At 40.6% G+C, this 25,444-nt stretch overlaps 1 protein-coding gene across 3 annotated transcripts in view; it reads left to right on the top strand.

The window, feature by feature from the left end:
* Window positions 1–25,444, top strand: part of ntng1a (netrin g1a) — a gene marked incomplete at both ends in the record, with an annotated part of 97,491 nt that overhangs the window by 58,700 nt on the left and 13,347 nt on the right. For all 3 annotated transcript variants that reach the window (XM_083901641.1, XM_083901640.1, XM_083901639.1), the window contains 2 exons: window positions 7,197–7,369; window positions 21,974–22,000. In XM_083901641.1, the coding sequence (XP_083757767.1) occupies window positions 7,197–7,369; window positions 21,974–22,000 (200 nt within the window). The remainder of the gene's footprint in view (window positions 1–7,196; window positions 7,370–21,973; window positions 22,001–25,444) is intronic.

Below are 25,444 nucleotides of genomic sequence, written 5' to 3'. Positions count from 1 at the left end.
GTTTTAGAGGATGCTGCTGCAGTTTTGTTGGGTTTTTTTTTAAAGCTGGCAGCCATTGTTCAGTTCTAGTCTAAGACTCTGAGGCTTAATTGGCTACTTAAGCATATCATATTTACAGTATGCACTTTTCTAACGCAAACACAGGCAGGGAAGTGCAGCTGAGCATTAATGACTGGAGCCTCTGTAGAGACTCAGCTCCCCTCTGCGAGGTAATTTGTTCATGTACAGTATGTTGCCTCTATATGAACTGTGATGAAAACTGTTGTTTGCCATTTCTGGCCTCAAATCGTCTCCTCTGCATCTCTCGCTCGCTCTCCTGTGTGTTTCTATCGGGTTGTAAACTGTACAAATAAATAAAACAGAGTACTGACTCCATGTTGGCATAAGCAGAAAAACAAATACTGTAGTGTATACTGAGCATAGCAGATCCCAGTGATCCCAGTGATTCTATTGTTTTTTTAGTGTTTTAGATATCAGTTCAGACAGTTTCACCATGCAGACCAAAATATTAGAATGAACAAATATTGTTGTTGCTAAATTAGGAATAGTGAATACACAGACCAAGTTATGCACATATACAGTGTCGGTAAATGTATTTCTTTGTGCCGACGAATTTGACTAAAACCTGGCGTTTAAATGAAAGCACAAAACAGAGACTTTGCCCCCATTGTCCCCCCCCCCTTAACTGCTTTGTAGTAAGAGGAGAAAGAGGGATGGGGGAAGAGGTGTATAATTAGTTTTTGGCCGAGAGGGGAGGTGTCCATCCCAGGAGAGCTGGTGCTGAGATCTCACACCTTCCATTTCCCACAATGCACTGCAGACCAGAGGAAAAAAGGTAGAGGAGGCAATTAGCAGGCAACATGTTAGCAGCCAGGCTGATGTGCTTTAGACCAATATAGACAGCAGCTGCAGGCGAGTCAGTGGGGAAGAGCCCATTGGTGTACAGTATATCTCTGCAGTGTGTGTGTGTGTGTGTGTGTGTTCAGGAAACTCTTTTGAAACAAATATATTGTTCTTTTATATTTTATTGTGTAATTATAATCTATGCAACAATCCCACCCCACACACACACACACACAAGTCTACCTCAACCTCTTTTTTCCGAGCCACTCCTGTGTTTCCATTTTATTTCCATCACATATAATTACTGCAGAATTATTCTCTCAAACACCTCCTGCCCGCCCCCTGCAACCCCTCGTGTGGTTTCACTCATTTACAGCCGACACAAGCTAAAAAAAAGAAGAAAGAAAAAAAAAAGGCGTTTATTAACCAAGTGTTTAACCCAATTGGCTTGTGTATGAAAACACCTGGGCGCTAGATTGAAATTTAATTGCTTCACTTAGTTAACCCACTTAAGGAGCATGTTGAGTCTAGTCTGTTCAATTTGTTGGGATCAGCAGCTTTGTGCGTCGGGGATGTTGTAGACTCGGATTGCAGATAATTACTATTAATTAGCAGCTGATACAGTTTGGCTTTGAAGTCACGAAGAGCAAAATGGAGAGAAGCTGGGGAATGAACATTGGCTGAAGCGATGTGAAAGAAAAGGCTTCACGTTGCCTTGCGTTTGACTGTTGTTGTTGTTGTTGTTGTTGGCATCATCAGTAGGAAGGCACAATATGTCACCTGCACCCACATTGTCAGTCAGAATCCCATTACCGCAGAGGTCAGAGACACAGTGCTCTCGGTAAGCTGAATCTCAGCATATTGCTCCGCTTGCATTTCCACCAGATAAAGAATAATAACAATAAATATATGCCCAATGATATCATTTGCCTCCCACACTTCACGGAGAACTTCATATTCTTGTCAGATAGGAAAAAATATATATTTCCCTTCTTACACGGACAAAACAGAATCAGAACTTTTTTTTTTTTTCCTCTCCCCTTTTTTGTTTTGCCACTCGAGCAATTTAAGCTCACGGCCTCATGAGCAATTTTGTGAATACATATCAGGGCGTTTAGCTCTCAGGCAGTGGCTGGCACACTCAATAATGCCTTGAGCAATATCACTTTGAGAGCATCACACAAAAACAAAGATGCTTTAGCCCAATTAATATTTATGAATAGGAGAGATAGGGGAGCAGAGTTTAAAATGACAGACTGGGGTGGATGGAGAGTGATATGAAGAGGATGATACACAGACTGATGGAAAGTCAGAGGGAGACAACCCACGGAGCGAGGCCCCCAGAGGAAATGAAGACACCGCATTTCCTATTTCCTATTAAAATGCAGTTAAATACACATTTCCTCTGCTCTTTCTCTGAAGCCCTTGTTGCTGGTGCAGCGGTGAAGAAGCCCCACCTGGTTTCCACACTGAGGAGCCGCGGCTGATTGCCAGCACAACAGCACTGATGGGCATTAGACCCTGCGGGCCTCGCTGACGGTCACACTCATTATGCCGACAGCGCTATTATTTCTGGCCACTGATTAAAATGTTTCCGATTGTAAAAGAAGCTGAAGGTTAAACCGCAAAGGGCTCAATGTGAAGTCATTTTTTTTACACCACATGTGCACGCACACACACACACACATCTACATATTAACAAGCCAGACTGTTTATGTTCTAAACAAAAAACACACGTAATGTGAGACTGGAGTCAATTCTTGTTGTGATTTTAACCGCTTAATTGGAGCCACTTTCAAACAAAACAATGTTATTTCTAACGCTAGGGTTAATACAAAAGATGTAGTCTTGTAGTGATGACGTCTGTAAATGAGCGTGGGATCATGACAATTATTCCCTTGTTTTGGTTTCCCTGTCCCTTGCGCATCATGGGAGAGCTTTGGTGGCACATTAAAATGAAACAAAACAAAGGACAAGTCATTAGCCTCGGGTCGGTTCCACTTGTCACTCTGATGTTTTTTTCATGACAGTTTCTTGATAGACTTCCCAGAGACCAGTAAATCAGATACATTATTAAAATGTAACCAATATTAAATGGTCTGTATTTATAGAGCACTTTTCTAGTGTTGATGACGACTCAAAAGCTGCAGTTTTGCCATTCACCCATTCACTGCACAGCCATCTGGAGCAACGTGGGGTTAAGTGTCTTGCCCAAGGACACATCTGTTACCTTGAATAAAAATATTTCTATGGATTTAAAGAATGTCAGAAGTGTTTATGGATGATGTGAGTACACTTATCAAGAAAACATATTACATTAGTCCTGTTTTTTATATTTTTGAATGCAGTAATATTACATGTTACACTCAGACTGGACAGCTGCTAAAAGAGTCCAATGTCTGTTCGAGCCTCAAAGGGTCTTTCCTTATCTTTCATGGGAACACTACTATCGTACAGACTCGCTGAGCGCATTAACGTCGTTTAAAGACTGAATAGTTCCTTCAGCTGCTTTCACACAGCCTTGGTTCCTCGTTGTGACTTGTTTGAGTGCCAGTTTAATTACACTTGCGCTACAGCCGGAAAAGTAAATGTGCAAACAAAAGGTATAAAACACCAAATTACTAACATTTCTGACAAGCTGCAATCACAGGCGTCACTTGTTAAGCTACTTTTAGACACTTTATATTGCATGTAGCTAATTGCTCCAAATGCTAAAGTGCAGCGAGCCTCACAACATGTCATTTACAGAGCGCATGTTAATCAGCTTCAGCTGATATAATCACCCACTGGTGATAATTCGTCATTTAATTACTTCAGAGATGTAATTAAATCATCATTACGTATATTTACATTACTTTATAAGAACATGACACAAAATGCAATTAAAGCCTAATTTAATTACAAAGGGACGCATTGATGTCACCTCTTGATCCAGTGAACCAGATAATAGCTTTGTGTTCATTTAACGTCATCGGAATCATAAGCACAAGATGCAATGCAAAGCTACTAAAACTGTGTTCTTTTTCAGATAAACGCAAATCATAAAGAACTTAATACGGACCATCAAAGTTGAGGTCAGACCATTAGTACGTGAAGTGACTCATTACAGGACTATATTGGTTATTTTCTAGTGTTATAAACATTTTAAAGCACTTTACATTGCACTGTATTACTAACATCTCATTCATACTTTATGGGGGGGGGATGTGGGGTTCAGTGTCATGCAGGGGTCAGAATAATGGATGGTCTGATGTCGGGCTGCAACTCATGATCATTTTCATAATCTATTAATCTGTCAATGAATCAAGTTCTTGTTTGGTTCGTAAAAATGTCAGAATATGATGGGGTGAATGAATTTTGATCTGTGTTTACCAAACCTGGAAATGATGATGTTCTTGAATGTCTTCTTTGGTCCACAAACCTAAATGATTCAGTTTTAATGATTTCTTTGCTACATGGAGCAAAGAAACCAGAAAATGTTCCCATTTCAGAAGCTGAAAAATCAGATCAATCTTATTTTAATTATTAAAGCAGGGTTTCCACAGGTCCTTGAAATCCTTGAAAGTTTGTGAATTTGAACAAAGTTTTTGAAAATTGCCCCTAATAGTCGTGGGTCACTGAAAATGCTTTAATTTTATGCAAGAAAGAAGCTAACTTGATATTTAGGTAAATGTCTCCCTCATACTGTTTCATGCCCTGCATTGCTTTATGAGTCCACACACGTGTGACCATCACGGGTGGGGAAAAGGCTAAAACCTTTTCTTCGATCTTTTATCTTCATTGTGAGTGGATTAAATTTCTGTTTGTCAATTAACACAATTTCTCACTTGTTATAATTCAAATTATCACCTTTATTCAGAATACATATCTATTTGTGTTCACTTTGTACTTTGACTATTTAAATTATATGCAAATGAAGTATGACAGGTAAAAATTACCACTATGGCCGTTCTAGTAGCAGGGTGGAATTTAATTTGAGTAATTTCCAGGACTATGGGGAAAGGGAAAAAAGTATGTAAAAATGTTTGTGTTGTTTCCAATTATCTCACTTTCTAAAATTAAATATATTAATATATACACATCAAAACAAGTTACTTACGCAACATAGCTGACCTGTAGATGATATGAACTAATCAAGCTGGCTGTAGAATGGTGTCGAGTTACCATGGTTACTGTTACTGACTGCTATTCTCTCTTTTTTTTTTTTTTTTTTTTCCATATGTGTTGTCGAGCCAGCCACCTATTGTCGGCAGCGACAGTGTCATGGGTCGATGCGGGTTTTCTGAGGGCTGGATTCATGAAGAATGAGTGAAGGATTTTAAAACGATGGTATTCAGATGTTTAATATTGACTGAAAAATCCTCTGAGAAGTCTGGAAATTAGTATGTAAATTTGAAATGGAAAATGTGTAGAAACTCTGTAGTAGTTACATCATTTCCAGTAGTTTGATTGTTGTTGTTTCTTCCTATTATGACTGTAGTAATTCCAAGATCAAGCTAAACTGTGGAGAAGCAGACGACACAGGCTGAAAGTGGCCAGCTGTCACCAGAGTTTCTCTCGGAGATATCAGCAAACACAAGTGTCAGGCTATCTGTGCCATCACCTTCCCTTCTGCCTTCCTCCTTCTCCTTCCTTAAGAGTGAATGCAAGATGTCTTTCACCCGGCTTACATTATACAAGATGAAAAACAGCTGAATAAAAGGGCACTCTCAGACAGTCAGACAGACTTGAATTGTGCTATTTACTCTGTCGCTCAACATTTCCCCCAGAAATAAACAAACAGCCCCTGTGCCATTTATCGGCGATGAGTCATGCCTGTTGGAAGTCAGATTTCCTGTCTTTATTTGAAGTTGCAGCCAGCGTTGGCATCGCTGGGACTCGTGAGACGCGGTGGATACAATGAGGTTATCTGTGAGAATCAGCTTCCTCTTGCTGATGTTTTTGGGAGTATGTGATAAAGCATGTCAGTGTTGGATGTCAAGCAGTAAAAGTTTCCAGCTCATTTGGTGTGGAAGGCCACCAGCATAACAGGAAATAGGAGATGGACAAAATAAAGTCGCTGGTTGGAAAGGAACGTTATCCTCATACGTCGATAACGTTAAACCAGTCAGTTTGAAGTGTGCAGGGGTGTGATTTTAAGATTGTAAATGTGTGGTTGATGTTATTATTCTGACTCTGTTTGGTTTTCGTGAGCAGAAACAATGCAAAATAATGTGAATGCTTTGTCCTTGATCTAAGCAGTAGAATTAACTCCACATCCACGGTGCTCTTTTTATGACTTCAGTCATACACTAACTTGTTTGCAGCCGTCTCACTTTACTAATGCAATGCTACTGTTGCCTCCATTTGTCTTGATACTAAATGAATCACTTCCTGTGTGCAGTTACCAGGTGGAAAGAGATCTAAACACTGCAATACTGAGAAACACCAAGCAAAAACATTGTATAGTGTTAATCAGCGTTGTTAGAACTCATTCGACAGTGGTTTGAATGTAATTGTTTAGGAAACATTATGAAAAAAACCTTTGCTGCACTTTGTCTTGTTGTTGCAAACTTCTCCCCAAAAAGAGGTTCTCGTAACTCCACGTCCTCTCTATTCCTCGGAGTACATTATGCTGAATGGCGATCATAAATTAATTTATAAGATATATATCCCCTCAATACTCATCGTGCCACAGCAGAAAATGAACTTACTGAGTTTATTGTAAAATGAACGGTGAGCAGAATGTGAGTGAGGATTTAGTGCACCTTTAGGGAGCCCCTCTTTCCAGATTGAAAATATGCTTCCGAGCTCTCATCTCATATTAATTCGTCTTGGAGAATGTGCTGTCGCTCCGTGCCGCCCTCTGGCTAACCGAGCTATTCTTCGCCTTGTAGAGCTACAAGCTTCAATGCCTTCATTCTCCCAGTGCTTGTTCCACAATTTAACTTGGCTTGTTTTCCTCAGCCTCCCCTTGCCCCTCTTTGTCCCTTTTCCCCCTCTCGATCTTCCCTCGCGCATTGACTGTGACCTTACTACAATAATGCATTCTCCAGTGGGACAATTAAAACCGAGCTACCTTTCCTGAGTCGAAAGGGGAGAAAGTAAAGGGAGGAAATAACGATGCCGGACTTGTTCTTGCAATCGCTTTCCTCCTTTTGAACCAGCGCCTCTTGAAGTTGAAGAAGCCGCTGTAGCCATGGTCTGTTGCCACTGAAGGACACGGCGTCCTCCAGCCACATTGTCCGACAAAATAAAAGCCTGTCTGTTTTTCATTCAGTGTTTGAAAATTCACTCGCGTTCATGTGCTTGTCCTCTCTCAACTCCTCCCCCTCCTCCTCCCACTCCCAAACGCCCCTCTCCCTCTTTGACAGGTGCAAGTGCAACCTTCATGCCAACAGCTGCGTATACGACAAAGAGAAGCTGAGCTGCGAGTGTGAGCACAACACCACTGGGCCCGACTGCGGCCGCTGCAAGAGGGCATACCAGGGCCGAGCATGGAGTGCTGGCTCCTACCTGCCCATCCCCAAGGGCACGGCTAATATCTGTGAGTGCGCACACACACACACACACACACACACACACACACACACACACACCTAACCTTAACCTAGGTTTAATCCTGCACTAATCCTCACCTTTACTGAAACCTAACCTTGACCTAAAACTAACTTCATTATGCTGAACATGTCTTCACAAAGGCTCCTTGGTTTTTGTCCACACAAACAATTAAAAAAATCACACACAGCGTAATATTAACTAGATTAATTACTTGTTTTCTTTCGGACAAAATTCTTTATTCCAGATGAAAACATGAAGATTTTCCTTGAAAACTACCTGAGTGAGAAACTTTGAATGCTAATTTGCTGGATATTGTTTTTCAAGAATTAAGAACTATTAAAATATTGAGTTGTGCAATTTTAAAGCAATGTTAAGCAATTAATAACAGAGTTTCAAAGGGGTAAAAAACTGAGATTTGTCGTAGAAACACATGTATCACGCCTAATGGAATTGGACATTAGACTGTTCGCAGAGTAAAGTTAATTTAAAGGCAAAATGCAACTGCAAAACTCAATTTCTTCACCATGGTGAACACAACCAGTGTTATTTTTAACAGCACGCAGCTTGTTCAGCAGTCTTATTGTATCTATGAGTCCTGCCTTACCTCCATGTTAAAACAAGTGTTAGCAAAGTAGCATCAGCAGAAGCAGCAGGTGTGAATGCCTGACTTCACTCTGTTACCATTTCCCCATCCTTTACAAAACAACCATGACATGAAGTCAGTGCACTGACTGAGAAGACTGCATTCCTCCTCCACTCTGTGTGCACCTTGTCAGGGTTTCATTTTCATTTTCACTTCCAATTTCAAGTTGTTATAACCTGTATTCAGCAAGGGAAGGGACTTGTAGACCTCATGAAATGAGCACAGTGATGATGTAACTTCCATGCCATTTCTGACTAATACAAACGTAGAGTGTCAAGTCATGTCACTTTTATATATAAAAAGCCCCAAACATGGCAAACACAGGTTGGCCTGAAGGGCTTTACAGTCTATGTAGCCGCTATCCTTAGACCCTCACGTCAAATGAGAAAACCCACCACAAAAACCCTTCTATAAGGGGAAAAACGGAAGAAATCTCAAGAAGAGCCACAGAGGAGGGATCCCTCTCCGAGGATGGACACACATGCAGTATCTTCAGCATTTAAAAAACATCCAATCAATTTTTAAAGAAATTAAAAACATATAAATCACAGAAATTTAAAATGTATTAATAGAAGAGAGGCAGTCAGGTGTGATCATGAGACTGTGAGTGGTCCACGTCGCAGGAAAGATGAGAGGAGATAAGAGGAGTCTGAAACTATACGGCCTCCTCCTCCTCCTTTCAGCCTGATAGAGAGAGAGTAAAACCTAGTTCAGAGCTTGGAAACAAAACACAGGCAGCAGAGGTTTGAGAAAAAACAGTCAAAGTTAAATCCTAAAAGGTAATTTACATTCGGCCGGATAAACTAGACAAATTACAATGATTGAAATGTAATTAAAACTGAGACCTGCCACCGTATTGGTCTGATAAAAATCTAACCAGCAGTAAATCAGCAATCATACCACCTAATTTAATGCTAAGTTAAACAAGTGCGTTTTAATTGTGTGGTTTAAAGGTCTCGACAGAGTCTGATTGTCTGATGACAGCAGGGAGGTTAGTCCACAGGGAGGGAGCATGATATGAAAAAGCCCTGTGACCTGCTGACTTCCTATTCACTCTGGGAACGGACAGTGTTCTGTGAGCAGAGAGCTCGAGATGGCACATAAGGATTTATGAAGTCAGATAGGTAAGCGGGGGCGAGGCCATGATTTACAATTTCCTAAGTTAACAGAAGCACCTTGAAATCTGATCTTGCATGAACCGGAAGCCAATGAAGAGAAGCTAAGACTGGTGGGATATATAAAAATTTCATAGTTCTAGTCAGAATCCTATCTGCAGAATTTTTAACCAATTGAAGGCTTTTAGGTGCTCGTACAGTGGAGAAAAGGCAATATAACATTATAATAGTCAAGTCTAGATGTAACAAAGGCATGGATTAGGGTTTCTGCATCAGCCTTTGACAGCAAAGACCTCATTGCTGTAATTTTTCTCGAATGAGTGAACAAGGATATTAACAAAACTCCAGGTCCCTTGTTGAATATGAGTAGGTTTGTGATATTGAAGGGAACAAGACTGAGAGCCAAAGGGCCAATTCCAATTCCTTAACCCTCAATCTTAACCCTCAAGCTCAACCCTTAATCTAAACTGGCCCTCAAAACCAAGTGTTGAGGGTTATTTTGTCACTAAAAAAATGAGACACCCCTTAAATGCAGATACGTCTTCAGACTGCGGGGGGCAGAATAACGCGAAAGCTGCGTCCAGTCTGTCAACTCCAAAAAAGAAGAAGAAGAACACATTTAAGTCACGATTATTTATTACGATCCGTTTGTCAGTCAAGTTATTAGGTTGTCAGTTAGTTATAAGATGATACTCATACAAATACCACAACCACGGACATATTCAGCTGACAGTTACCACACACCACGGCTTATTGAAAAGTAAACGACAGCAAACGATTAATTGTACGCACCGGCCGGCTATTGACAAAAGATCGTAAAATAAAAATAAATGTTACGCAACAATGACGTCAGTAATCCATAATATGGGCCTAAACTAAGATAATACAATGGTTTTCATCATTTTTATATGTCTATTAACAAAGAAAATACTTAATTTCTAGCTTACTCGTTTCGCTGCATTCGGCACCATTTTTGTTCTGTGAAAACACGCAATGCATTCTGGGTAGCCCTTGCTCCCAAGGGTGGTCTCAGAAAATCCCAATATTGAGGGCGATACAGCCTTTAAACTTGCCCTCAACTTAATTTTTCTGAGAATCGGGACAGCACTTGGACTAGAGGGAGCGCACATTTTTGAGATTGAGGGTTAAGACTGAGGGTTAAGCAAGGAATTGGAATTCACCCAAAGTCTTTGGATGAGCAGACTGTGTGGGAATCTTAAAGCCTACCTTCTTTAATGGTTCATGCAGGTGCAGCAGCACAGACTACAATAAAAAGAGGAATATCAGTCAGATTAACATGATCATTACTTCACTCTTAGACACTTAGCCCGTTGCAATGACAGAGAAGGAACCGTCCTCCTGTCTGTGCCACTCTCCTCTCACCTGTGCACCATGTTCTCTTCACCTGGCAACTATACCCCACAGATGCACAGATCTGACCCCAACCTTAACCCTTTCAAGGTGAGGAAATTGCCTAACTGCCAAAGTGCTGCTTACATGGCAATTGCACCACCATGAGAATAAGCTATTTAAACACATGGTGCCCAAATTGCAAGGGTTTAAAATTTAATTGGACATTTGGCTGTTCAATGTTTCCTTGGCAGCTGTGGTGTCATTTCAACATTCATTTATAGAGAATAGAGCTCACATGTGGCTCATAATTGAGCTTTACAGATTTCTTGTCAATGTTAAGAGTGAAGTGAAGAAAATAGTAATGAGGCTTAAAAAAAACGGCAATAAATCAGAGAAAAGTTATTGGTTTGCCAAAGTCAACAGTAGGGTACATTCTAGGGTTGTTAATGGTTAACCGTTCGTTGATAGTTGTTATGAAGAATTTAAGCAATTATGATTGTGAATTAACAGCCATCCCGGTAAGATAGTGATGTCTACAGCCTTACTTAAGACAGACCAGGCTGTATTTTGCATATTGAAAAATACATATATTTAGATGTCTGGAGGCAATATGATCTGCAAAAAGGCCAAAGTGTTATCTAAAATTAGTCACCCAGCACCATTGAGATACTTGGTGTTGGTTTTATTTCATGTTCTAAGAAAAACACTTGTGCAGATCATGATTTACAGCCACTTACTCACCAGTCAAAGGAACTGGCTCAATTCTGGCATCAGAAAAAACATCAGAATCAGTGCAATGTTGTGAGCTTCAGATTCAGTCAAATGCAATAAAATTCTGTTCATCCCTCAGCAGGACATTGATCCTGAACATCGAACCGAACGCAACCATAAAACGTGTTAGAGTGAGGAGGTCGAGTGTTGTCATGAGTCCAGGTCAGACACCTGACCACAGTCTGAATACCATCACACCTTTGGGAGATCACACCTATCTGTGTGGGTCAGAAACTTCGGACAGACTCACTGGAAAGAAGTTTACACTAAATAATAAATATGATTGTTCAGTCTCCTAAAACCTGAGCATTATTTTTTCTAAGTGTTGCTACTTCCACACATTTTTGTCTTCAGGGACGCAAACCTACTCAGATTAAGCCTAAAACTAGACACTACTTTTTACGTAGTTTTCATTATTTAGTTTCACATTGGGTTTTTAAAACTTTGGACCTGGAAAACAGAATCTGACATCTTAGAATTATTAGGTAGAGAAAAGCTGAAGTGGCTACATGATGCACTTCTTTCACTCCTGGAAGAAACAGGGTATGGCGTGAAAACACATCCACCGCCAACACCAGGGTCTCTCTGTTGAAGGATGGGAAAGGTGTCAGGAATTGCCACCAACGCATTCATATAGTTGTCTCAGTGCCATATACTGCATGGATACTTCATTCTAACATGCATCTCGCTACATGATCTGACTGAGGAACACAGGCTTTGCGCTACACTTTTGCACTTAATGCATTTGAGTTCATAAAAATATGTTCTTCAGCTGCAGCTGCTGTAATGTTATTGTGGCGTTAGACCCGATTACTTACTCCTGCTTGTGCTGAAGGAAGTGGGCCAAGTCATCTGTCCTTACCCACGTCACATAAAATGAGGATTTTTTCTTTGTCATCTTATTACATACACCCTGAATGTGGTGGAAATACGGACCTATATTTGCTACTGTGCCTCATGCCAGAACATGTGTATGTTTGTATAATCAAGCCTTTTACATTCTGCCAGAATGGACAACGGTTCTGCCTTTTAGAGTGTAAGTTTACGGCGCAAATGAAGAAACAACACCATCCTTTTTGGAATACAGAGGCCACCATAGTTCCCTGACATGCATGGGAAAGGGAGGGATGAGCGTCGGTGTCATTGTTAGACGTCACCGCAGCTCAGTTTCCGCCAAGCAATACGGTTCAGTACGTCACACTGCATCATTTGCATTTTCAGTGTCAAACGTTGAGTCGCGAATCAAAGCACACACTACTGTCTATTGATTTGTTGACAGAGAATCATCACTTACGTGCAACAGTAGGGGGAAACAGTCGTGTTTTTTTTCCATGAAGCCTGCAGCCTTCTCACAAACAAAGCTTGTCTTTTTCTTGTGATAAACAGCCACATGTCAACAAGAAAGAACAAGGGATGCTTGATATCTCTTCATTGCTCTTTGTGTTCTCTTGTGTTGTGATCTACTCCGTTTTGGAATCTATTGGTGAGATAGACTGTGTCACGTGGGAGTTATTTATTTATGTAGCTGATGCATATTTATTAAATAGCTACGTCATTTCACGTATAGAGCCCACACACCACATCAGATCAGGACGTACAGTTCCAATCCCCAATGTGGCGACCTGAACTGAAGGCTTGGACCGTTAATGGACACGAAGACAGAATCTATAGTGGCAAGTATTCCTGCCATACATCAGCAAAGTGATAGGCAGCGCTAGCCGATCATCTGAGTGAGCAGACATTATTTTGAAAGCCCCGGTTTCATCCCGCCCTCTCTCTTTATTGCATCCACCGTGATTTCTGCTTTTATCAACGCTGCTTGAGGACTCTTGGCCACAGGCTGATGACTTATTCTCCCTCCCAGAGGATCGGCGTTATGAGAGTTAGGGAGGGTTAGTGAAATGGCCTCCCCCAGAGCCCAGATTGACAGCACATTATTAAAAAAGGTGACCCACAGACAGGTGCTCATAAAGACGCGTGCACACACACACACACACACACACATACACATTCAAAATGGCACATGGACAAACACCAATACACACACACACTCTCTTCCTCAAGTGATGAAAAAAAAACAGTCCTAGTATAAACTGCATTATTATACTTTGTCTTAGGGGGGATGCATAACATAATAACACTGTGAAAAATCTATATGAATGCAAGGCTGTCCCTCCTGAATAGAAAGAAAAGCACAGGGCTGACAGAAAAACGCACCTTGTGCTGTTTTGTAATTTTCAACCTCATTCAACACCAGATCCAAAAGTCTCCTTCCTTCAATATTCCCCCCCCCCCCCGAATCCATTGAGCATATGGCAGCTCCGCAGAGACAAATTTGTCAAAGATGAAAATTTAATTAAGATTTAATTTCTTTTTACTATGCCCATCAAGTCGTCTGATGCGATATGGAGATCGATGAATCACCGCGTGGTGTGTGTGTGTGTGTGGGGGGAGGGGGCACAGAGTTGGGGGATGATATGTCGTATTACTGGGACGCTGCGTTGAGAGCACAAGCAAAAGAACGGTTGTTTTAAAAGTGATGAAGAATGAAAAGGAAGGCAGCGATACAAGGAGGAGAAGTGGGCATCACTCTCTGTCACAGCTAACTCAGCCTTCTGGGGTGGTTCTGTCTGTCTCACTTTCCCTCTCTCACCCCACCACCCTCCCACTGTCTCACTCACTCTCGCTTCCTCGCTATGCGCAGACAGAAGGAGAGGGATCAGTTTCAGAATTAACCGTGGCAGTTCATTTCACTGTAGAGCTGAGGGAGACCGAGGGAGATATGGACCTGCGGTTGTAGGGGGATATGCAGAGATGGGTCTTCTCTGAAAAGTTGATTTCAAGTCGTGAAACTGTTTCTTGAATTGGAAATGAAATGCAAAATCCTTAAACTACCATCCAAAACCTGGATTCCGAGGATTTTACTTTTTATTCCTGTAGGTTTAAGAAAGAGACGAGCTTAACTTAGCCAATGTGTTAGACATTGATATCATTAAACTCCCTGCTGCAGGTTGGTTGAAACGAATGTGTGAATGCATCTGAAACAGTTTTTAAAGCACTGATCTAATAGTTAATTCTTTTTATTAATTACACTTACTGAGAAATTACAATCCCAAAATATCTAAATCGGTGATATGTCACTTGATTATTGATATTTCCATATAGACCGTAGAATGAATGGCTGAATATAGACGGCAAAAACGCAAAGCAAACAAAGCAAGCAAAACTAACTGCAGCTGATCAGTGTGTGGGACACACTCCTACACTTAAATGTGACAATTTGTGTATAATACTTTAAAAGTATGTATAATCAAATGGTGTTTTTTTGGATTACGTTTTATTATTTATTTGTCCTCAAAATTCCAGTGTGCATTTGTTTTATTTCTAAGCTCTAACAGAGTAACAATGAAAAAAGGGAAAACATTTACCACAGTTGTAATAAACTGTAATGACATTTTTGTATTGATTGTCATTACTAATGTGTCACTGCATGTTGAGCCTCGATGCAACTCCTAGTCTGTCTCAGTGTAATTAGTTAGAGGAAATTAAATAAGCATTTCTCTTTTTCGATTTCCAACTTCTCGTGCAGTTTGACAACTTTATACTTTCTCCTCCAGCTAGAAAACAGTCTGCCTCCATCCAGGAAAAAGTATGTGCAAATAAAAAAAAAAAAAAAAGGTGAAAGACGAGCTGACATTGTGCAAAAGATGAGAAAGAATCCCCTGATGTTTGAGAAGCCTGTGACTTTCCTGTACGCAGTGACAGTAGCAGTGAAGTTATTTTCAGTGGCAAGAAAAAGTGTGAATCAATGACCTGTTTTTTCATTAATTGGAGTTAAAGTGTGATCTGATCTTCATCTAAGTGCAGACAAACACAATGCACTTCAGCTGATAACGCGCAAAAGAATATGATCTTTTCCTGTCTTTATTGAACACCGCCATTAAACATTCACAGAGCTGTTGGATAAAGTAAGTGAATCCTCGGATTTAATAACTGGTCGAACCTCCTTTGGCAGCAATAACCTCAAACAAGCTTCCAGTAGCTGGATCCAAACTGCAGATGTTCAGGGAAGTTCGGACCATTCGTCCTACATCTTCATTCACCCCCTCGAAAAAAACATCCTAATAAGATCTGTTTGTCTCTCGAGTAGATGAATAGATTTCCTTGTCGGGGTAGGATTAGAAAACACTTGCTCAGATTTAGCCGGAGCCAGCCTGGAGTTTATGGATCTTCTTGATCAAAGAAGTAAGAGATGTGGACATGAGTGGATTTCACTGCTGTAATGATTCATGTCCTGTCTAGAGAGACAATCCACAACAGCTGTCCTCCTCCACCCTGTATCCCCTTTTTTATTCCAGAAGACAGCAATCACAATCACAACAAATATTTACAAATTGCACTTTAATATTAATTTATGCAGTGCTTGCTCATGCAACCCTTCATCAAGGTGCTGATCATTGAAAATGTAACCACAGACACACACACACGCGTATATACGTACACATCGTGCATCAAACTCTTGTGCAGGGAAGTATATACATGTATATTTAGTCCTTTCTGATTAATCTTCACACTTGCAGAGGGAATATACTCATATAGTTCAATGGAATTACCAAACCCCAAGGGAACTGGACTCATTCTTACGTGAACACAAACATCCATTATTGCACTAAATATATGAGCCTCATATGTAGTATATACAGTATGTATCCCATATTATGTTGTTATGTGACAGGGGTTCAGATTAGACCGGGATTGGGAGTATTTGCGTAAACATATAACATAAAACCAAAGGTATTTAATAGTTAAATGACCCAAAGGTAGCACATGACTAACCACTGCTGAAGTAATGAAGCAGTGATGCTATCAAATTGATGTTAAACTGTTAAATAGCAATACGTTTCATTACTTCAGCAGTCAACTTGATTAAAAGGGCAGTATTTAATTTGACTGAAGTCACCCGTTAAATCTGAACCCAGTGAGCAAAAGTGAGTGTTCTTTTATTCAGACTCACTTTCTCCTTCACGAACTCACTCATTTTTGCTTTTATTCAGTCCCATTTTCTTTCATTTGTTCAAAAATCTTCTCCTCTTATTTAGCATCCTTCTCGTATTGATGCTCCCCTTGCTATATCCTTCCACACAATCATTTCCTCTTCTTCTCCTTCTCTGCCTATTGTCGCTCTATCTCTTGGTTTTGTTTCATGCTCATATTCTCTCTCTCTCTCTCTTTCTCTCTTTCTCACAACACCCCAAATCACCCCAGAGACCGAGCTTGTTTACTCTGGCTTTTCCACATCTCTGCTCTGTGCAGCTGTGACGGTAATCTTTCTTTCAAATATTTGTTTCTTCCATCTTCACATTTTTCTTCCCCTAACTCCATTCCTCCATCAACCCCCCCCCCCCCCCCCACCCCCTCATTCTGTCCCTGCAACCTTAAACTGTGCTCCTTCCAACTCAGCTCCCAGGTACTTTAAGACTTGCCACCTTCAATTCACATCTACACATTGAGAGCAAGTGAGCAAGCCAACCACTCTGCCAAGCCAAGCCGTAATTTTACTCCTGAGGAATTCAATCAAGTTGCATATCGTGTGCTTGTGTTTTGGGTGGCCTTTCCGCCGCTAACCAGTTAGCAATGCCTGTCACCATCTCCGGGCTGCATACGGCTGAAGAGCCTCAGATGATGATGGATTGCTATAAAATGATGGTGGCCAAGAAAAGTAATTACCAACTTTGCCTGCGGTGAAAATTCAGCAGATAAGCCCCCTTTCCAGAATCTTCCAGGCAGCACCAAGTCAGACAGGTGAGACTCATTGAAGGTCAGTGCAGAATTGATCCCGACCCAGAAGATGTAATGATGCCAACAATCTCCCACAAACACACAAACAATCTGACTTTCACACCAGCAGCCCAGTGTTCTTGACAGTAGAATCTAAAAAGTATTTATGTCACATGTGTCCTTTCTCTCTGTAGACACAGTAGACACACTGAGGGTGAATAAATGACATATTGGCGTGTTCAGAGAAGAAAATGGGATGCATGCTCATACATCCATGCAGGAACATTTCATTATAATCCATTAGCAAGGTTACAGTGATGCTCTTGGATTTTTGACAGCATTACTGGATGTGAACAAGTGAAGTATGAACATAACAGCTGTGGGACTCAGACCCAAGCTGCTCTGTGAAGAAATATTTATTGTTAATCAGTCAATGCCCTGCACGACTTAGGCTGTCTACTGTGTTTTAATGGTCACATTGTGTGTGTGTGCGTTATATGTGATGGTCCCACATGCACACGGATCATGTTCACTGAATCATACACCCATCGGAGATCATGTTCACCAGCCAGTGGCTCGCAACCATGATCCCTGCACAACTCATAAAAATCAATGGAGCACACCCGTCAACATAAACGGCTCCTAATGCTCTTCCTGTGCGATAGGACAAAATTAGATTACAGCCGTGCCCCATAATGGCGGGGGCAAGGCAGGTGAAGGGGATTGGAAATGATGGTGATTGAAAATTAATCGAATGACCCAACATGGGCTCCTGGACATCTGCTCAAACCCCACAGGTTGTTCATAAAGCAGCGAATAATTATACTGACAGAAAAGTGGTGCTCCAAATCAGGACTCTGAAGAACACGTTCCCTAACCTCAAACTCATCAAAGTGTAATATTATGTGTTTTATATGACTGTATGTAGCTTTGACTTAAGCATATGTGTTTACACTCTAATATTCATGTGAAAACTATTTTATTTTACAATGGCATTACATTCACATCAGGCAAAAGCGAGGTCAATACGCAGCGCAGTGCCTAATGAAAACAAGGAGATCGAAACACCACTTAATGAAATTGATGCACACGCAGCAACTATTTTATTATGTAGAATTAAAAAAAATGTTCTTCTTAATCACAATTTCCTCCGTATTAAATCTGTTTTGAGGAATTCTCTGTCTTACCGTTTGGGGACAGACACTATAACAGAAGTCTGAACTGTTCGTTATAACACAAAGACACCAACTTTCCCTTTCTGGTGTTCCATTTATATCCCTCTTACTTTATTGTAGTGAGTCCCTTGATAATCTTCTAGACTGTAGATGTAAGTAAATACACTCTAAGAAATAAAAGTGCTCAGTAGAACCATATAAGGAGAACCCTTTTTGGCTCCAGGTAGAACCTTTTTAAAACCCTTTATTCAGGAAAGGGGTTTTAAAGGGTCCTCTGGATCAAAATGGTTCTTACAGGAACCATTAGTGTTACCAAGAACATTCTTGGTATAGTGTGCAGTGTTTGCGTAAGTAGATGGCAGTGTTGTTTTTTAATGTAGAGTGGTATAATACCCTGATATAATACATAAATAATTATACTTAACTTGGCATTTATTAACACTGATCCCCTTGCCATGACTGACAGGCTTCCGATTATCACAGTTTTCAACAATAATGAGGGAGAAATTTAGTTTAGTCCTTAGGTTCTAACTGTATGTTTTCACTTTTTTAAGGGAAATGACATGGATTGCAATGTAAGAGAAAACACAGTAGTGATCACTTTGCATGTCGACCATTTCATTTCCTTAGCAGAAGTCAAAAAAAACAATTTGAAAATTCTTTGTGAGTCTGATAGTGAGGTGCTTGGTGCCTTTTGATATTTTGCCTTTCTTAAAATTGTTTTCTTCCTGCATGACCATGACAACAAGCTTAACTTGGCCAAAATGAGACGAGACGCTCACCCCAGAACTTTTCTGCATCACAGACGTACAACATCTGTTTTCAGATATGAGGATTTATTTTTTTCTTGTACTGAAATGCAGGATCACTCTATAGGTGATGAGTAAGGTTTCAGAGTAAACAGGCTTTACTGGTGGTCGATAGGTCTAATAGTGACTTATAGATATAACAATAAAACATATTATTTACTGAGCTTGTTACAAAAAAGTCAGGTTAAGCCGGGTTGAAATTGCAAAACAGCTGATATTAATGTTATAAATGAAAAATACAGACAACCCGTTGATTATGCTTTTCAGAACTTCTTTAGATGCTTCCACAGTTTGCTTTTTACATTGTGTCTGTATTGTGATATTGTGATACCTGTGCCGCCAGATCAAAACTGAACATGGTGATTAAGGTGATTGTGATTTAGTTAGATTGTCCTTGTCCTTGTCCTTCCTGTCTCCTGGTTAGCATCTGCTCAGCCCCTTGAGGTTTGACATCTATTATATGATCTGCCTGCATGTGTCAGCATAGCCTCCTGTACTTCACAGCTTTTCGACAGGTCGCAGATTTGGCTCCTAAATACAGCTGCCAGGCAGAGATGAGGGGAAGCGTGATTGAAAGAATGACAGAAGTTTGATCAAAGTATACTTGTTCGGGTTCACACACACACACACACACACACACACACACACACACACATACACACACACACAGGAAATTGTCAGGTTACCCCTGGGTACTTGGAGATATTTTGTGATAGCGCCATCAGATGAAAGGGCACACAGATGCCTGCTTACCTCCCCAGCTTCCTCTACTTAAGGTTGGCATAGATGACTGATGACAAGAGAGAGATGTCGGAATAGGGGAATAGAAAACACAGAATATTACTTTTTCTTCTCAGGTTTACATGAGCGCATCCCTCCTACTGCCCAGCAGGCTTCCCATCCCATGGTGAGCGGGTTGTTTGTTTGTGTGGGCAGAGTGCCGTATTAAGGGCAGGAGGAAGAAAGAATGGGAAAGAGGGCCTCTGTTCACAAACAGGAAAAAGGTGGAACTGGAATCAGAAACAAATGATTTACAACTGATTTAGACAGAAAAAGATGGCAAATTATTTAAACTCATACTTATCCCCAGTATCATATACATCCCTCAGTGTCCCCTTACAGGCACATAAGGTACACATTCACGTCTGAAAGAGACGCACCAGGCTTTTAATTGACTCCAATGTAATCCCACTGGTGGTGCATTAAGACACGTGGAGCAGAGCCGCGGTAAAATAAAAGACAGAGTATGGGGTTAGGGTTAAGGCCAAGAAAAGAGCTGAGGTTAGGGTTAGGATAATATCCAGGTTAGGCTTGGTGGATATTCACCCTTGGCTCACACTCAGACTTGTATTAATATCATCAGCATTTCCACAGCCAATAATAAATCACGTATTATTATAAATAATATACTATATATTTTCCTTGTCAGTGACTGCTTAGTACTGGCTTGATGCTGACAGGGACATTAAAGTGTGGATGCCGCCCGGTGCGTCTCTTTCAGACGCAGAAAGGATGTTGCGTCTGTAAGGCGACGCTAAGGGGATGTGACAAAGCAGCAGTATATGGCGCTCAGGGACGGGGGCGAGTATTGTCACAAATGTGGACAGGTGTGCCAGACATGCAGCATTAAAAGACCTTAGAAATACCCAAATCAAGGTGTCGGTAACGGTATCAGATGGTAAAATGATAAGAGCATGAAGCTTGTGAATGTCTCAGTCTCCTTAAACTGCCAGCCAGCATCCTGGTGCAGGAGGGATCTGGTCACCATGGGGATGAGACAGACTGTATTATCTGCTCAGTGGATGTCTGGCACAAGGGATTGCTTGACGGAGGAACAGACAGGCAGCAGGATAAGTCATATCCTACTTTAAGTCAAATGTTGAATATTCTATCTATGATGTCATTTGATATATATATGTGTGTGTGTGTGCGTGTGTGTGTGTGTTCATTTTTACCCTTAGGTGTACCTACTGAGAGGCATCTTAAATCACTTCACTCAAAAAGTTACACTGTCTGAATGTCGTTGAGCTTGTTTGAGTTTTTCAGTGACACTGGTGCATTTTTATCTGTGACACCAAGTAATAAAAGACACCAATCCAAACCAAACAAGTGTGAACCTAGCCTGCCTTGCCAATCATGACCCAGTGTGAACGTACATCAGTCGTCCTCCAGTTTGTGTTCTTGCAGGATTAAAATGTTGGAACCAGTCTAGGGACTTTTTCATGCTATACATGTCATCCGGTGCTATCGACACAAAAAGCATAATACACTTAGAAATGTCCTTATTTTTGAAAGAAAAGCACTTTTTTCAATGAATATAACATTAAAAGAATCAGAAATACACTCTATACATTGTTAATGTGGTAAAGGACTATTCTAGCTGGTTGTCTGTTTTTAATGGAATATGTACATAGGTGTATAGAGGCCTATTTCAAGCAACCATCTCTCCAGTGTTCTAATGGTACATTGTGTTTGCTAATCGCGTTAGAAGGCTAATGGATGATTAGAAAACCCTTGTGCAATTATGTTAGCACAGCTGAAAACAGTTTTGCTGTTTCTTCAACCAAAGAAAAGTTTGAAGGGCAAAATTATTATTTGGCATAAAAATCATTATTTCTTATCTTGTCAATGTCTTGACTATATTTTCTTTTCTTTTCGCAACTCTTTTGATGAATAAAAGTGTGACTTTTAATGGAAAACACAAAACAATTGTATAGGTGACCCCAAACTTTTGACCGGTAGTGTAGCGTCTGCTCATGTCTTTGCTCTGACTTTGTATGTAATCTCAGCTTGAACCTACCACAACACAAGCCCAAGAACTTTGACAATATTGTGTTTCCAGCTCATCATAGTGAATTGGTACCAACAACACACTTCTAGTTTTAAGGAACATGTTAAAAGTTGTTGCTGTGATGTAATTTGTGTTTTCCTCTTCTTCTTTTGCAGGTGTTCCTAATAACATTGGTCCTGTTAGTAAGTAAACAATTACAAAGCAGCTATACGAATGCTTGATGCTTTGCTTTGCCTGCTCTGCCAAACTTCATTGTGCATTCCTCTGAAACTTGTGCCAAATGTTCATTTCTGATTCCAATCATCCTTACGAAGGACCACTCAACAATTGTTGGGTAACCTTTTATTGGCGGGGGAAGTGTGGGTATGAGGGGCAGGGGGTAGGTAGTAACCGGAGATATATTGTCATGATGTGGGCATATTAATTTACTTTTGCCAGACTCAACCAGATATCACTTGCCTGGCTCTGCATGCTGAATGCCATTTGTTATTTTTTTCCTCTTTCCCCATGCATTATAAATAAATGGCATCTAGACTTTATTAAAGTGCCAGGACCTGTCTGGCAGTATAATGTCACAGGAGGTCATTTTAATATAGGCTGCAAGCGCCTTGGATGGTATTATCTTCATCAACCAGTAGCCCCTAAGGAGATGGAGGAAGAAGAGAGGTGCCACGACTCAGGTTACCGCTGCCTGGAAGGCTGCGTGGTGCAGGAACCGCACGACTGTATTGAACAAGTCAAAGTGCATTCACAGCCTGGCTCTCTTCTCCTTAACTGCTCTCACTAAGTCGCTTCCCGGGGCACCACATTGATTAGGCATGTGCCCCCTCCCTGTCCAGTCGTGGACCCACAGAGACCGGTTTCAGCTTAAAGAAAGGTTTGTGATAAACTTGCTCAGTGACAAACTTATCTGGCTTCATTCAAAGTTTAGAAGTAAAAATTTGGATGTAGGCCCGGAAACACACAGGAGAAATCACTTTCAAAGAGTTTGAAGTGAGTTTACCTTTGTGTCAGAGAAGTTTAGCTGTTGTGTTTTGACACTTATCTGTTTATCTTCTTCTTTGGCAATGTTACATCTTCCCTTTGATTTCTTCTCTTCAGAATCACAATTATGGCTTAGCATTGCATTCAATCTTGAGGCTCTGTTTAGATGGAGATTTAAAAAATTATTAATGCTACTTTATATCTGCAACTTGTTTGAAGACCAAACATACAGTATAGTATATATAAGATAAGCTCTGTGTTCCCTGTTAAAAATTTCAGTGGTTTTGAACCTCTCATGTAACGCTAAACACTAAAACACCATCCACAGTGTGTTCCTTACATTAAATGTATGCTCAGGTTTTTCTGTCATCCAGGTTTTTCCAAGAGATGCATGTGATCGTCTTGTTTTCACCATTCGAGGGCTAGTATAATTGCAGAGCAAGTTTACATAATCTTAGAAGAGATGTGGAGTGAGAGCTGATTATTCCCAGGTGGATTTTAATCAGGCTTTAGAGTGGTGAACACTGGTTGTAAAGTCTGATGCTATGTCATGAATCAGAAATGGACATGTGGCCAGGAATGCAAAACCACCATAACCCTCCTCCCCTTGCTTGCATCCTCCAACACCTCCTTACACCTTAGAAACGATGCTGTCAGCCCCCATGCATGGCCTCTGCTTTGTGTGTGTGTGTGTGTGCATGCTCTTCATACATGCTGCTTACATATTCACATGGGTTCCTCTTCGTTCCATCCAAATGCCAGGCCACACCATGTCCAAAGGCAGTCCTCAAATCTTGTAAGGGGGAGTGTGCATGCCAATAAGTGTGTGATTGCGTGCGTATGTGTGTACTGGGAGGGGGGGGGGGTGATGGAGAAAGGACACTCCGACAAAGAGTCTTCACTCTTCATCCAGATTGGCCCGCAGGGCTTCAGAGTTCTCACATGTGGCTGTCTTGTCACAGCTGCCGCTCACACTAAAAATTAAACAGTGACTCAGTGAAGAGGGTGAGGATGTTTGCAGTGCAAACACGAGTCAGTCTCATGGCTGCGTTTTTTATTTTTTTTTTAAAGAAAAAAACTATGGAGGAACGAAGGTTAAGATGTCCTTGAGAGTGTCAAGCGGATGAGGTGCAAAACTATAGCGAACAAAAACAAATCCCTGCCCTATTTGTGTTCCGGTTTGAATGTAATTAATTTTTTTATTGACTTTTCTCAATTCTATTTCAAGTTTATTAAACCAAGCAGAATTGTCTAATGTGGACCATTAAAGTAAAATTGATATATATGAAAAAAAAAAAGTAATAACAAAGCAACCCTGGCTGTGTAAGATTGTATTTCATTGTGGGTGTGGCATTGATTTAAATCTGTCATTTAGCTCACCTTACCTGAATATCCTTCATTACAAAACATAATTAATGGAACACAGATGTGTGTTGCATCCAATCAATTTCCCACACAGAATAATTAAAACAAGTTTACTTTACCAATTAGACCGTATAGATCCTCACAGAGCCGTTTAATCTCTCCCTTATCATGTTGTGTCTTATTTTCCGTGAAGTAATTCACGTCATCAGAGAAAGATCGCTCTCGTCCTCACAAGAAAAAAAAAAAAAACAGTACACGCGCACAGATGAAAACACGACACTTCACAGTCTTGCACCTGTAAGCCCTTCGTGTGGTGTGTCCCTTTTTTAAGCTCTTTATTTGTTAACATGTTGTTTTCAAAGAGCCTCTCATCGAGACGCCACTGGCTTTAAACCAGTGGAGCTGCCACAGTTGTCATTGATGCCAGAATCCCTGAGCTGGATCAGCTGTTGAACTTGTTTATGGGGGATATTAAAAAAAAACTTTTTTATTATTATTATTTATTTATTTTTTTTGAAGGAACAAGAGACTCTCTGTTATAATCTTTTTCTCATGTTGTTTCAAAATCAATGACAGGTAATGTCATATGGGTTTATGAGTGTTGGTGTGTAGATATGCCAGTAGTACGGGTCACTGAAGTCCAATGAAAACTAAAGGCTTGAAACATTTTTTCTTTTCTTTTGGATTACGTCCAAGCAAAGATTCAGCTCGAGGAGGAGCAGTCATTTTCAGGGTGACAGGCTTTTTGCCAAGACACCACTGGATGTTAATTACCCAAGATTGCATGATTAATGGAGTCAGTGGCAAAAGGACAGAAAGATCAAGTGAAGAGATGAAGGGGTGTTGTGAGAAAACTTATCCATATTCCTCCCTTTTGCTTGAGCCCTCTCCATTTCCAACCGCAAAGTATTTCCCTGACACGGAAATACCGACTTGTATGTAATTATGAGGTTATGCTGCCCACAGCAGTCCGTCATTCCAAGTCCCAACACCTGCCATTATTTATTCATTGTTATTCCTCCACCAGAAATACACTGTAATTAGATATTGATTACATAGTCGATGTGATGAATTAAACAAAATGCCCCCTAACGTCTTAATTTGGTAAACATAGTTTAGACCCGCTTGCATAAATCATGACTTAAATACTAAGTTTAAGAGGGTTTTTGTCTTTTTTTTTTTTACTTTTCTTTTTCAGTTTTTCACTCACCATTGTCATCACCATAAACATGCACATACACAGCAAGTGAATTGCACAAATTACATACAACGTCTCT

This window comes from Microchirus variegatus (genome assembly GCF_963457635.1).
Source record: "Microchirus variegatus genome assembly, chromosome: 15".
Taxonomy (NCBI): domain Eukaryota; kingdom Metazoa; phylum Chordata; class Actinopteri; order Pleuronectiformes; family Soleidae; genus Microchirus; species Microchirus variegatus.
This window is presented reverse-complemented; position numbering and strand designations above follow the sequence as displayed.